General features: G+C 38.4%; 1 protein-coding gene across 1 annotated transcript in view; it reads left to right on the forward strand.

Annotated features, from left to right (window-relative positions):
* SPEF2 (sperm flagellar 2) overlaps positions 1-14,682 on the forward strand; it is a 184,227-nt gene that overhangs the window by 54,225 nt on the left and 115,320 nt on the right. Inside the window, exon 11 of the mRNA XM_019450660.2 lies at positions 13,481-13,700. Within this exon, the coding sequence (XP_019306205.2) occupies positions 13,481-13,700 (220 nt within the window). The remainder of the gene's footprint in view (positions 1-13,480; positions 13,701-14,682) is intronic.

The raw sequence follows: 14,682 nt of genomic DNA on the forward strand, positions 1-14,682 counted from the left end.
AGTAAGGCTACCCGGCTGGATTTTTTTCAGGCTAGACCTCATTGTGTGGCTCTGTCTTGGTGAAGTCACCAATGTGCCCTAGAACAGTGACTCCTGTAGTCAGGCATAGTGATGCTTACAAAGTAGAATGTCAATGTATTGGTTTTCAAAAAGGATCCATCATTGCCCAAGGCCTGTAGTTGCCAAAAAACAAGGCTGTCTTCTAACTTCTGTGATCAAGGATTTCAGAGGCTGGAGTAGGTTTGGCAGAGGTTTGGGACTTCTGTCTGTGGGGTGAGAGGGAATGGATGGAGACCTTGGGTCATGGGAAGGGTATTTCACTTCAAATTACTAGAATTGGTGACAACCTCGGTTCATTAGAGAACCATGGTAGGAGTGGTTGAATTAAGGTATCAAGTTCAAGGCATTAGACTAGAACTGCGAAATCATTTACAAAGCCAAATGATTGATACCCAGATAGAATGAGAAGTGAGAAGGATATAGCCAAGGGAGAAGAGTTTTGAATGCCTGACATGAATAAAAGTAAAGTGAATGTCCACCACCCATTTTCATTTGTTCATGATTGTGCAGATTAGGGAGAAGCCAGTCCTCTTCCAGGCTCCCTCTCATCTGGGATCAGGCAAGACAAAAGGTGGTCAGGTCTCCCTTGGCTTCCTACCTCTGATTTTCTGGTTCATTCTCTACCTACTTTGACAACGACAGGAGACAACTTCTATGCATCAAGTCCAGTTTATCTTCAATTAGTTACTCACACTGCCCACCTAGTATTTTAGAGCAGGCTTTGAAGATCTGAACTCTAAAACTATATCTTGTTAGCTAGATATAACAAGAACACATGGGGTTGTTAATCTCAAGAAACTTAAGTGGATCCAAGAAGGTCTGAATTTTGCTGTAGGGCAGAAGTGTTGGGCTGAGAACCAGAAACCCTCTCACCTGGAAGACCCTCCCACCCCACCTCTCCTACCCAGTGCCCGGGACCCGTCAGTCATATTCTTTGGGCACACTGAACTAACAGTAGTCTTACATAAATTGGGCAGTCACCTCTAAACTTTTTTTAGGTAGTGTATACCTCTTTAAGCCATCAACCTAAGCAGTGAAACAAAGAAAATAGAACACAGTAGTCATTACTATGGGAGAGGGCACTCTGTGTGGAAAACTTCAGTGTGAATTTTTCAATGGCTAGATATGTAGACCAAGTCATAGTGTCTATACACTTTGTGATATTAGAGAAATTCCAACCAGTCTGTCAGACTGTCCCTAGCTGGGCAATGGCAGCAGACAGGTGAATTCAAATGTATAAGCTTCTGGAAAAGTTACTTGAGCAGCAAGACCGTAGAAATTAGTACAGAAGTGATCTTGAGGGAGACCACCACCTCCCTGATGAGCAGAACATGGTTTGAGAAACTAAGGAATGAACTTTACTGTTTTCATAAGGACAGCTACCACCACCAGAATTGTTTTATGTTCCTGGTATAGTGGATCTCTCTGATATAAAGTCCAGTGTGATACTGTCTTAAGGGCATTTGAGGTCAGGTGATAAGGCAAGCCTTAGAGTCTCCATGTATTTTAGCTCCAGGAAATTGTGCTTTGAAAAACATTGGGCTAGACACACAGCTACTGTAATTCCCAGTGTGCCATGTTTAAAACCTTGGAAGGGCCATGGTGACTTGCTAGAGCAGAGAATGGAGCCAGGAGTAGGAACCTTCCATTTTGTGGTAAATTAGCTACCCTTCCACTAATGCCTTCAGTGAGTCACTTTGAATGTGTCTGAAAACAGAATGCTAAGTAGAAGCCCCTGTCTGTTGTTTACATTTGATTTGTCACTCAATTTCAGCAGCACTGAAATGTAAGTTTTTAGAATAGAGGATGTCTCAGAATGACTTAGTCTCAGTTACCCCTACTAATCAAACCGACAGGACAAAGTATCAGTCCAATGATTCTGGCTGCCTAATACATAAGTAAGTAATTGGAGCTCAAAGTTTTATGAAAAGAAGCCTCTGTCACTGTTTGCAAGTGCTGAGCATTCCGAACTTCTAGAATTGTTACCAGCTGGAATGGGTGCATTGCATAGTGAGGTACCAGGCTCCCTTCAGTGTGGGCCTATAAACTTTGACAGTGACCTTCATCACATGCTAGGTAATTGACCATGACCAATTTGAATTTCCCTCTAAAAAGAAGTACAAGGTTGGGGCGCCTGGGTGGTTCAGTCAGTTAAGCATCTGACTTTGGCTCGGGTCATGACCTCGCAGTTTGTGAGTTTGAGCCCCGCAATGGGTTAATCACTGACAGTGCAGTGTGGAGCCTGCTTGGGATTCTCACTCTCTCCCCCTCTCTCTGTTTCCCTCCCCCACTTGTGCTCACTCTCTCTTGCTCTCTCTCTCTCTTAAAATAAATAAATAAACTTAAAAAAAAAAAAAAAGAAGTACAAGGTCTGTTGCCCTAGGTCGTCTTTTGTGAAAGACTAGAATTAAACACACCTGTTCCCATAATAACAGATCAGGACAGATTGGGGAAGGCTACTGCTGGGACAGAAATGATCAGATTTCTGACTGAAAGCCATTATTTGATTAAGACCAGTTCTTCAGATATCCTGATGAATTGGAATTAACCGTGAGATTGGTTGATAGGTAGGCCTTGACTACTCTCAGTTCTGCTTCTGGTGAGAACATTCTTTAGCTCAGCATGGCAGGGGAAGTAGAGTTAACTTCTTCCGTTCCTTTGTTACCATGAGCCATATTTGTATTTCCTGGTGGTAGATAATGGTGTGGCCCAGGCTGAGCACTCCAGCACAGAGCGGGGTGGAGGAGTACCTTCTCTCTGGAGGTGCATCCATCCCACCAAAGTCAGTGTGAGGTATACATCCCCACCTCCCTGGCTTCTCTGGAATCTGAAGGCCAGATGTTTTGACAAGAAGATATGGTCAGGAAGCCAGTAATCCTCAGACCTGACTGGAAGTCAGGTGACTTAGAAAGCTGCCAAGCTCACTAAGGTCATCTTTTCAACTTGTTTTGAGACCTTTAATCTGGGCCCCTAGTTAAAGCCCATTCAATGACAGCTCCTGGATGAGAAGCCAAAATTCAGTTGCACATCAGCCAACTGCTATGTCCTCTCTTCCTCCTTGTCAAAAGCAGTATAAGGCAGAATCAATCCTATCTATTGGAACCTGGCTATCAAACAAATACCAGACAGTAGTCAAGAAACCCTATAGTGCTACCAGGTTGCATGAGCAGAACTCCCCATCAGACAAGATATCCAACTACCCTTTCTCTTTCTCCTGAGACTTCTGGCTCATTGTCAGGAATATTTTAATGTAAATTACAAATTTAGGCAGTTCTTCTAGATTCCCTCAGGATTTTGGGGGTGGGTTGGAGGAGAGAAAGCTTAGGAAGGGAAGACAACAAACAGAGCCTTTGAAAGCTACAAAGTTTTGCCTTAGTACTTTCCTGTGGATTATGGCTTTTTTGCTGAGTGCCAGATTTCCCAAGCACAGTAACTGGAATATAGCCACTCGACTTTCCATGCTGCCATAGTAGTAAATGTGCTTCTCTGAAGTCTGATTCTCTTTGGTCAGAGATAGGACAGATCCAGACAGGAGGTTAGCCAGGAGAGCTGGTGCCAGGGGTTGAATTCTTAGAGTGAGAACTAAGATGGTCAGGAGAAATTTACCTGAAGTAGCTGAAAACAGGAAGAGGCAGCGTAGGCTCAAGCCAAGTCCTTTGAATACGCCAGTGATCAAAGCTGAGATTGGGTGAAAACCAGACTAGAAAGTGAAAACAAGGGTGGCAAGCTGGAAGCTAGACAGAAATGGAACAGAACAGGACTCAGCTTAAAGGCGTGGAAACAAAGTAAGGATGCAGTAGGCAGTTGCCTACACCTTTTTTATTTTCTGCCTGGCAGGGGTACATGGTTGGGTCAACGTAATCTAGCAGACCCATGATAAATATCCAGTTAGTGATATGAAATTAACCAGGTCACAAGCAGTTTGCCATAGAGCAGCTCTTACCTACCCATTTACACAGGCTGCTTTTACCTACTCCAGGCCCTGATAAATCTCTGATAGAGCTTCTTCCAAAGTCCCAAATTTATAAGTTATTTAAATTTGAGTGTTGTGTGCTGTGTAAAAAAAGAATGCCATGATTTAATGGAAAGACTCACTCAAAATCATACTGCCAGCCATTACTTCTAGAAATGCTTCCAGGATTAGCTAAATTCATACATGGTGTGTGGATTCTTGCTAACTTCTATCTGTGAGGATGACACTTTCTGATCTTGTTCCTAGATTTTGGGTTGTGTTGTGTTTAAGTCATCTTTGTACTTAATCAGAATTACTAAAACTTAATATCCATGTATTCACTCATTTATTCAGTTCATATATATTTAGCCTATACTACTGATTGATTGACTCATTAATTCAGTCAATAAATATTACTACTTATTACGTGCAGGCACTGTTCTATTGAGGATGTAAAGTTGATCAAGATAGAGATCTTCCCCTCTGGTGCTCACAGTTTAGTGGAGATGAGAGAAAACATTCCAGAGCATAATAAGTGTAGATAAGCACAGGAGGTTATTGGGGACCCAATGGAAGGGGTGAGTTTCAGTATGAGTAAAATCATTTCCGGTATCACAGATTGTCGTCTCTTCCTCACTTCTTGCAGAGTGGTGTGCAAGAGAAAGCCAGCCATAGTAGATGCAAGATTAAGGCAGCTCGAATGTCTGTATGATGACGTTGTGGTGCATCAGCTATACTCTGAAAAGTGCATAGCCTCATTTTGCAGAGTTACTACCTGTGGTGTTTCTTGAAGTCAGTTTATTAGAAGCTTCTACCTTAAGTCCTTTGGCCACTGTACCAAGATAGTCTGTCTGTTGATGTGTTTTATTATATATAGATTAAAAGATTGCATTTCAGGAAAACCCAAGGACACTAGCAGGTGCCAAAAACACTGTAAGTGTTGTATTCCCTAAGAAGTTCTTTCTCTCTCTTAGGAGAAAAGGCATTTGTCTTGTTTTTTGAAGGCATCAGTAATTGAATTGCAAGACACTTAGAGCCTACTAAACTAGGATCTGGGGCACCTCAGGCCACAGAGATGTTGGTGACTTCTAACAATCTGTGAAAACAAACACTGGGGAGGTCATTGTGTGTGCTTTCAGACTAGGACCGCCACTCTACAAATGCCACAATTGGATGTCACTAGTAAATATCATTGGCATAATCCAGTGTTGTTTGTTGAATGTTGTGCTAGCGGCACTCAGATTTTACGCATTGATGAATACCTCCCAAGGCCCAGATTCTAGTTATCTAAGTTGATCAAAGCAAACCATGTCTGCCCCCTTTTAAAAGCATAGATAAGGAAGCTGTATTCCTAATTTGGATCTTTGGAAGTGGCAACATATGAAATGAGGTGCTTTTGCTTTAGTCCAAGGGTGATCATGTGCACAGAAGTAAACAATTTGCTGAGAAAACCATGCAGTTCCACCAGCATCATCATTTAACCATTTGGACAATGTGACAGTCAAGGAGGGAATCTAATGAATGGAACACATTGAAGATCTCAAGCTTGCCCTTGAAATGTGCACTTCAGCCTACATTCAAGCACACTGATCCTGAGCAGATGCTGTCTGTAAATGCTCATGTTGCTTTTAGCCATGGTTAATAATGGGGATGAAAAATAATGACACATCAAGGCATAGGAAACAAAAAAAAAGATATGACAGACTGGAAGTAACCAGAATCAGAAGTCTAGGAAACCATGAGGTACCTACAATGTGATACAGACAACCATGTGAGTGTGAGTGGGGATCCAGGCTGGAAAGCAGTGTTAGGTCCATGTCATTTATGAAGATAGGAAGAATAGGTGGATAATGTGGTCCCAGGGATTCAGAATGCAGTCTCTGAAAAGGTCAATGTTGATCAGTTAATGAAACCAATGCTGGTAAATAGGTTGTGACTTTCGACCAAGGGCAGGGGCTGTTTACTTCTGTTGTAATTTCATGGTCTCTGTGTATAGGTAGATAAGATATATAAGATATATAAGATATATATATATGGTAAGATATATAAGATATATAAGATAAGATATACACACACATACACACACACACACGTACATACATATGACAGTTTCCATTAATCAAGTGCTAGAATCATGGAGCACATCTACATAGGAAAAGTGTCTCCTTAAAACAATACTTTGTACCAGGTGATACTTACCTGGCATTGCCCATGCTGGACTGAGTCTTGAAACTAATTGTCAGATATCTATTCATAATAATACCCAAAGGAGTAAGAATTATACATTCTATTATATAATTTTTCTCTGATAAAATTTTATTATATAGTTAACATAATTATATAAAACAAACCATGTGAAATAGGGATATGGTAAAAAAAAATCTAGCTCCTCTTCACTAACGAACTAGAAAATCTCTTTAGCTCATTGTCGTTAAACTAGTAATCTTCATTCTGGTCTGAGTTTCCCTTTTTCCAGTTCTTCTGACCTCCTCTTCACTCATCGTGTTCTTGTTCCAACCTGAGATGGTTACTTTGACTTACCCTTTATCTTTGGTCTTAAAAATTTTATCAACTGTATTTTTAAGATGAGTCTTCAAAATGAGTTCCACCAAATCCTTGAGCCCCTTACCTCCATGGGTCAAGCTTCAGACCTTTTCCTAACCTAAGCATTCAGGTCTCTGCATGGTGAACATTCTATCCCATTGTGTTGGGCCACATTCTACAACTAATTCAGCAATGGAACAGGGCTTTATTCTGATCCCTTTGTGAGGAAGCACACCTCTCTGATTGGGGTGCAAGCAGCATGTAATTTCTCCCATTGGGCAGAAACTTCCTGTTATGTGCCTCCAGCAGGAGCCTGAGAACTTCTTAGTTAAGTTTTGAAACTGCACAGTGACATAGACTACTCACATAAGAATTTCATTCAATCTTTACACCAACTGTGTGAGATAGATATTATCATACAAAGATGAGGCAATTGTCGAGAGTACAAAACAAGTAAGTAGCAGAACTATTCTGGGGATCCAGGTCATCTGATTTCAGTCCCAGACTGGTTCCTTTAGGACAGATTAAATGCACCGCACAGAATCATTAGAATGTTAGAAACTTTCCACCTAAAATTGGCCTTGGACTTAAAGCCTTTTTATCTTAAAGTAATGTAATTTCTGTTTTTTTTTAATTTTTTTGTTAATGTTTATTTTTGAGAGAGACAGAGACAAAGCATGAACAGGGGATGGACGGAGAGAGAGGGAGCCACAGAATCCAAAGCAGGCTCCAGTCTCTGAGCTGTCAGCAAGAGCCTGGAGCGGGGCTCCAACTCATGAACCGTGAGATCATGACCTGAGCCGAAGTCGGAAATTCAACCCACCTAGCCACCCAGGCGCCCCTCTGGTTTATTTATTAATTTGGTTTACTTCTGACTGGCCACATTACATAAAATAATTATCACGTCTAATTAGAAGTATAAGTGATTCCAATGAATGAAAGCAGAAGCAAGCAATAAATTCCAATTCAATGATTATGAAAAGCAATTCAGTATTTAGCTAATTTTGAATAATGCATATAATTACTGTGTACAGAATTATTAGAAAAACTAAAACAAAGTAAATTTTACAAATAAAGGATAGTTTGTTTAGAAGTAACAGATATGATTATATTGAGATAGTAATAAATTCCACCATTTTTAAAGGAAAACCTATTGTGAATACTTTGGGGGATTTTTGTTTATTTGTTTCAAAAAGCATTTCCTTATCTCAGAATGTTGTCATAACAGAAATTCTGTCCCCAAACCAAGCAAGCCATCTATAGCATTTATGAAATCTGTCAGCTTATATTCTGAGCAAGCATTTTTTTGTCAGATATTGGATAGATATGAAAAGAATACTGATTAAAAAATGCAACAACAAAGGCATGTGTTTAATAATATATGAGATAGCATATATAAAAGCATGTTTAAATTTGTATATGACCTAGCATATAAAATATTTATGCCATGTCATACAAAATATATATTAGTGTAAGTATACAAATATAAAGATAAATATCCTGACGTGTAGTCAGAGGAAACACATATACCTTCCTCCTCAAAAAAAAAAAAGAAGAAAGAAAATTCAGATTAGCCGAAGTTGAAAAATTGGCCCTGTTTTGTGAAAAAACACATTGAACTCTTTTTTTTTTAATGAAAATCTGTTTCATTTTTTTAAGTGTATTTATTTATTTTGAGAAAGAGAGAGACAGAGAGGCAAAGAGAGAGAGAGAGAGATAGGATCCTAAGCAGGCTTTGCATTGTCAGTGCAGAGCCCGACATGGAGCTCGATTCCATGAACTGTGCAATCATGACCTGAGCGGAAATCAAGAGTTGGATGATTAACCAACCCAGGAGCCCCAGTGTCTTTTGTTTTTGTTCTCTCTCTGGTTTTTATGAGAGCATATGCTGTTGAAGGAGCTCATTTTCCCCCCCAGTGAATATTGCTCATTTTTTCTAGCCCAATTATTTGGACTAAGAAGACTAAGTTAAGATTAATTGGGGCAAGTTGATTGAGGGCAAGTGATTAATTGATTGATTGATTTTAGAGAGAGAGTGAGTGTGAGAGCAAGGGAGAAGGGTAGAGGGAGAGGGGGAGAAAGAATGAGAATCCTAAGCAGGTTTCACACTCAGCACAGAGCCCGATGAGGGGCTTAATCCCACAACAGTGAGATCCTGACCTGAGCAGAAATCAAGAGTTGGACCCTTAAACAACTGAATCACCCAGGTGCCCCTGCAAGTGGTATATTTTAAAAAGTGCTAATAAAACTGATCATCTTTAATAAGATTTGGAGAAAACTTGCATCATTTTTTAAAAAAGGCTGATAAGGGGCGCCTGGGTGGCACAGTCGGTTAAGCGTCCGACTTCAGCCAGGTCATGGTCTCGCGGTCCGTGGGTTCGAGCCCCTCGTCAGGCTCTGGGCTGATGGCTCGGAGCCTGGAGCCTGTTTCCAATTCTGTGTCTCCCTCTCTCTCTGCCCCTCCCCCGTTCATGCTCTGTCTCTCTCTGTCCCAAAAATAAATAAAAAACGTTGAAAAAAAAATTTAAAAAAAAGAGGCTGATAAGCTGATACATCTTGAATTCGTAATGTTCTGCACCACTGAAATAGTACATCAGAGTGTTTTGAAGTTTGAATAGTTAGATAAATAGGTTATATGTACTAATTCCAAATAATAAAATATATCATGTATTTCTATGTCTTATATTTCTACTCTTTGTTTCTGGTAGATTGTGGATGGAATATTTATATAATGAAATTGTTAACTACTTATGTTCCTAAATTTGTTTATATGCACTACAGATCTTTTTAAGATCTTCAAGTGACTTCAGAAAAATACTATCTTACCTAATATTTCAGTGATTTGTATTTAAACTAAATCCTAATTCTTATCTGTTTTTATGTCTTAATAATTTTTATTATTGTGGTGATAGTAAAGCAACTTTGGACAGCTTTAGAAAATACAATAAAGCAATGCACTAATTTACTCCCCACCAGCACTGAATGAAAAGTATGACTAATCTTTTTATGTTAGGCAAAATACGATCATTGTTTTATTTTGGATATCTTTATTTTTTTGAATTTGAACATTTCTTCAAAACTCATCGGCCATTTTATTCTATTTTGAGTATTGACTGTTCATATTCTTTGTGCCTTTTTTTTTCTGTTGGGATATTTTTTATCTTATTACATACAGCTTTTTATAAACTAGACTCTTAAGCCTTTGTGAAATATATATATATATATATATATATATATATATATATATATCACTTTCCTTTTGTTTTTTACTTTTCAAATGTGTGTAAGTAGGGGCGCCTAGGTCGCTCGGTTGATTAAGTGTCCAACTTGGGCTCAGGTCATGAGCTCATGGTTGGTGGGTTCAAGCCCTGCCTCCGGCTCTGTGCTGATAGCTTGGAGCCTGGAGCCTGCTTTGGATTCTGTGTCTCCCTCTCTCTCTCTCTCTGCCCACCCACCACTCACACTCTGTCTCTCTCTTAAAAATAAATAAGCATTAAAAATTTTTTAGGGGCGCCTGTGTGGCTCAGCGGTTAAGCGGCCGACTTCGGCTCAGGTCATGATCTCACGGTCTGTGAGTTCGAGCCCCACGTCCAGCTATGTGCTGACAGCTCAGAGCCTGGAGCCTGCTTCAGATTCTGTGTCTCCTTCTCTCTGACCGTCCCCTGTTCATGCTCAGTCTCTCCCTCTCTCAAAAATAAATAAAACATTAAAAAAAAATTAACAAAAATTAAAAAAAATTTTTTTTAATTTTGTGTAAGTATGTTTATGGAGTGCAGATGTGTAGAGTATTTTATTTTTATATAACCAAATTTATCAGCCTTTTCTTTTCTGGCTTTCATGCTTAGAAAGACCATCATGGAACATGTAAAATGTTCATCCAGATTTTGGTGCCTTCATGATTTCTTGGTTTCAGAATCTATTTTCATGAAAAAATATAAGGATATCCAACTTTATTATTTTCAAATATGTGGCCAGTTATTTCAGTACCTGTTATGAAATAATGTACTTCTCTGCTACTATGAAATATAAATCTTATTAAGTACTGAATTCCTGCATATACTTAGATCTATTTATAGAATTTATATTTTTGTGCACTGAAAAAACTCATTTCTTTCTGAAACTCATTTTTTTATTAGTGTATTCTTTTTTAATGTTTATTTATTTATTTTGTGAGAGAGAGAGAGAGCAAACATGAGTGGGGAGGGGCAGAGAGAGGGAGACAGAGAAGCCCAAGCAGGCTCCACACTGTCAGTGCAGAGCCTAATATGGGGCTCAGTCTCACAAACTGTGAGATCATGACCTAAACTGAAATCAAGAGTCAGATGCTCAGCTGACTGAGACACCCAGGGGCCCTCATTACTGTATTATTAACAAGTACTTAATATATGGTAAGGTACACCCCCTTTTACTTTCTTAAGTTTTTTAAATAAATATTTTTATCCATTGTATTTCTTCTTTTGCCTTAGTTTTAGACTCATTGGTCATATGACACTAGCACTTTTGTTGTTATTATATTCAATCAGATTAATCGGTAAGAATTAAATAGTTTATAGATTTGAAACTTAAAAAAATTTTTTTATTGTTTATTTTTGACAGAGAGACAGAGCATGAATGGGGGAGGTGCAGAGAGAGAGGGAGACATAGAATCTGAAGCAGACTCCAGGCTCTGAGGTGTCAGCACAGAGCCCCACGTGGGGCTCGAACTTACAGACCACGAGATCATGACCTGAGCTGAAGTTGGATGCTCAACTGACTGAGCCACCCAGGCGCCCCATGAAGCTTTTTTTAAATGTTTTATTTCTTTTTGAGAGAGAGAGAGAGAGAGAGAGACAGAGCACAAGCAAGGGAGGGGCAGAGAGAGAGAGAGAGGGAGACACAGAATCTGAAGCAGGCTCCAGGCTCTGCGCTGTCAGCCTGATGCGGGGCTCGAACGCATGAACTGCGAGATCATGACCTGAGCAGAAGCCAGACACTTAACCAACTAAGCCACCCAAGCGCCCCTATAGATTTAACCTTTTAAACTTACCCTTTAATGAAGTTATTTTTCCTTATACCCCTCAGTGAAGTTTGAGGCTTCCTATATATAGGCTCCCTATTTCTTTGTTCATTCCAATGATTTTGTGAAAGTTTTTAATTGTAAGCAGAAAAGAAAAAAGTTGACTCTTGCTGAGGAAGCAGGAAAACAGTTATTCCAAATATGTTAGGTAGTTCAGTTAATCAGCAGGTGGGCTCGAGAACCAGGTTCAAGGGTAATCTTCCAAAGAAAATTATCAGACCCACCAAAGCAAGATCTGTTGAGAAAACTGTCACCACTGCCACCATCATGGGGATTCGTAGTTCAGGTCACAGCTATCACCTCTGCACTAGGAATTCAAGTCTACAGCAGCCTCCTTTACTTCTAGAAGCACTTCCACCTCTTTATCTCAGTTGCATTGGCTAGAACTTCCAGAATAATGTGACTATTAATGATGAGTATCTTTTTCTTACTCCTGCCTTTACTGGAAAAATGTGTCATTCATTTTGGTTCACTGTTATGTATCAGTCCCTGAAAGTGTTAGAGAAGTCATCTTCAATTCATAACACATTAAAAGATTTGTTCTATTTCCTTTTAATTTTGTGCGTTTTTTTCCCTCATCAGACATGAATTTTATCAGATGTTTCTTGCTTAAATGATCATATGCTTTTTTAAAAAAAAAATTAACCTATGAATGTAATACAGTAATGGGTTTAAAATCTCTCGTTTCTTTCCTATTATGTCACAAAACTGATACTTGCTCTTCTACATCTTTGTTCAGAACTAGAAGCAATTTCTTTATCACCATTAGTCTGGACAAGTCCTGGAAATATTAATAAAAATATCTTGATGGTTTTACTCTGTATCCATTTCCATTTTTATGAGTTCCCTCCTCATTTTTATATGAAATTACTTTTTCCTATTTTAGTGTTTAGTTTGTTTCCCTTCTTTTTTATTTTAGATCAGGCGTCTTATGGGACCAAATTTTCCTCTGAGTACAATTTGATCCCATCACATATTTTTAATAAATCTATTGTTTTAATGTTCTTTTTGGCATCTACCCTTTTAATTTCTCCTTTAAGCCAAGAATTACTTTATTTTTTTATTTTTATTTTTTTTAACGTTTGTTTATTTTTGAGACAGAGAGAGACAGAGCACGAATACGGGAGGGGCAGAGAGAGAGGGAGATTCAGAATCTGAAACAGGCTCCAGGCTCTGAGCTGTCAGCACAGAGCCCGATGTGGGGCTCGAACTCACAGACCGCGAGATCATGACCTGAGCCGAAGTCGGACGCTTAACCGACTGAGCCGCCCAGGCACCCCCCAAGTATTATTTTAAAAGAATGCTTTTAATTTTTAAGTCCTTCTATTTCTCATATCTTCCAAAAACTGATTTCTAGTTTTATCACATAGAGGTAGAGAATGTGGTCCGTAGTTTGTTTTCATTTCAGCAGAAAACCTGAAGAAACCAGGAGTCAAACGTAGTAGATTCATACCGGGCATGAATGTTCTCTTTTATCTTTCTTTAAAATATTTTAAAGTAAGCTTAGTATTTGCATAAGATAGCAGATAAACTATTATTCTTTTTTTGTTTACTGATGGCAGCATCGATTTAAGCGTCTTTTATGCTCAACCTGGGTTACAATTTGTCTCAATTAACCCAATATGCCTACTTTCATAAACTGTTAAGGATGTTTGAGTTTTTTCTTTTTTACTTTAACGTAGGAAGTTCTTTTCTGCTCTCCTATATGAATGTATTATGTTATTACTCATTTATGTAAAATAATTATTTAAAGTATTACATACTTTTGTTTGCTATAATTTGGGCTTATTTTTGATACAACTTTTTTGTATGGCTAAATTCCACTTTTAATAATATTCTTTTTTGTTCGTTTCCTTGTTATTTTGTAGAACATGGTTGGGGAGTGGGCCTTACCAGAAGAAATGGTTGAGAATTTACCACCCTCCAACAACAACATATTGGGTCATGTGATTCACAGATTAATTGAAAAATCTCATCCTCCTCAAGTCAAAGCAACAATACCAGAATTACCTTCATTTGCTATTAAAGGGTGCTTATTGGGGAAAACATTTAGTGGAAAAACTACTGCTCTGAAGGTTCTACAAAAAGGTAGAATTTCCTTTTTCTTTTTTTCCCCCTGCTTATTGGATTCTGTCTACATTGACTGTAGCTTCAAATGACTATGTCTGTAGACAACATACATAAGAATCTGCTGCTATAGTGAGAAACTCTGTCATCATCAAAAATTTTATAATAGACTGATCATATAATTACTTGTGCAAGGCAGACACTTTTAAGATTTTAGAGTCATAAACTGGGACTGTCCCAAGCAAACCTGGATATATGGATATGTTACATACTGATAGTACATAGTCTAGAGAAATACCAATTGTAAACTTTTCCTCGTAGATTTTATTTACCTACCAATGAAGGAGGAAATCAATAATTTGTAACAAATACAAAAGAAATCTGCTTAAAATTATAAATGTTTTAATTCTTCACATCTGTTGAGTTCTGTCTTTTTAATGAGGCTTTGGCTTTTTCTGTTGAAGTCCGTTCAGCTAAAAGCATAGGTTTCCATTGGTTTAGTTCACTTTTATTCAATTACACTAATTTTTTGCTGTTTTTATTTCAAAACTCAAAATTTACAGACTAGTCCATGTTAAACTATTCTAATGCAGAGAAAGGTAAGGTAGATCATTATTGAAATGTTAAAAGTACCTCCTTAAAAAGAAGCTTGACAAAAGCACAATGAGATATTACTTCACACCAAGATGGGTACAATAAAAAAAAAAGGAAAATAACAAGTGTTAGTGAGGAAGTGTTGCTTGGAACCCTCATACGTTGCTGGTGGGAAAATAAAATGGGGTAGCCACTATGGAAAGCAGTTTGGTGGTTCCTCAATAATTAAACAAAGAATTACCATATGATCCCAACAATTCCACTATGGAATGTATACCCCAAAGGATCGAAAACGGGTGCTCAAAATAAATCTTATGCAGGAATATTCATAGCAGCACTATTAAAAATAGTCAAAAGGTGCGAAAAAAATCCAAATGTCACCTGATGAATGGATAACAAAAATAGTATA

Source organism: Panthera pardus, unplaced genomic scaffold, assembly GCF_024362965.1.
Source record: "Panthera pardus isolate Hobbes unplaced genomic scaffold, ASM2436296v1 HiC_scaffold_2, whole genome shotgun sequence".
NCBI lineage: Eukaryota > Metazoa > Chordata > Mammalia > Carnivora > Felidae > Panthera > Panthera pardus.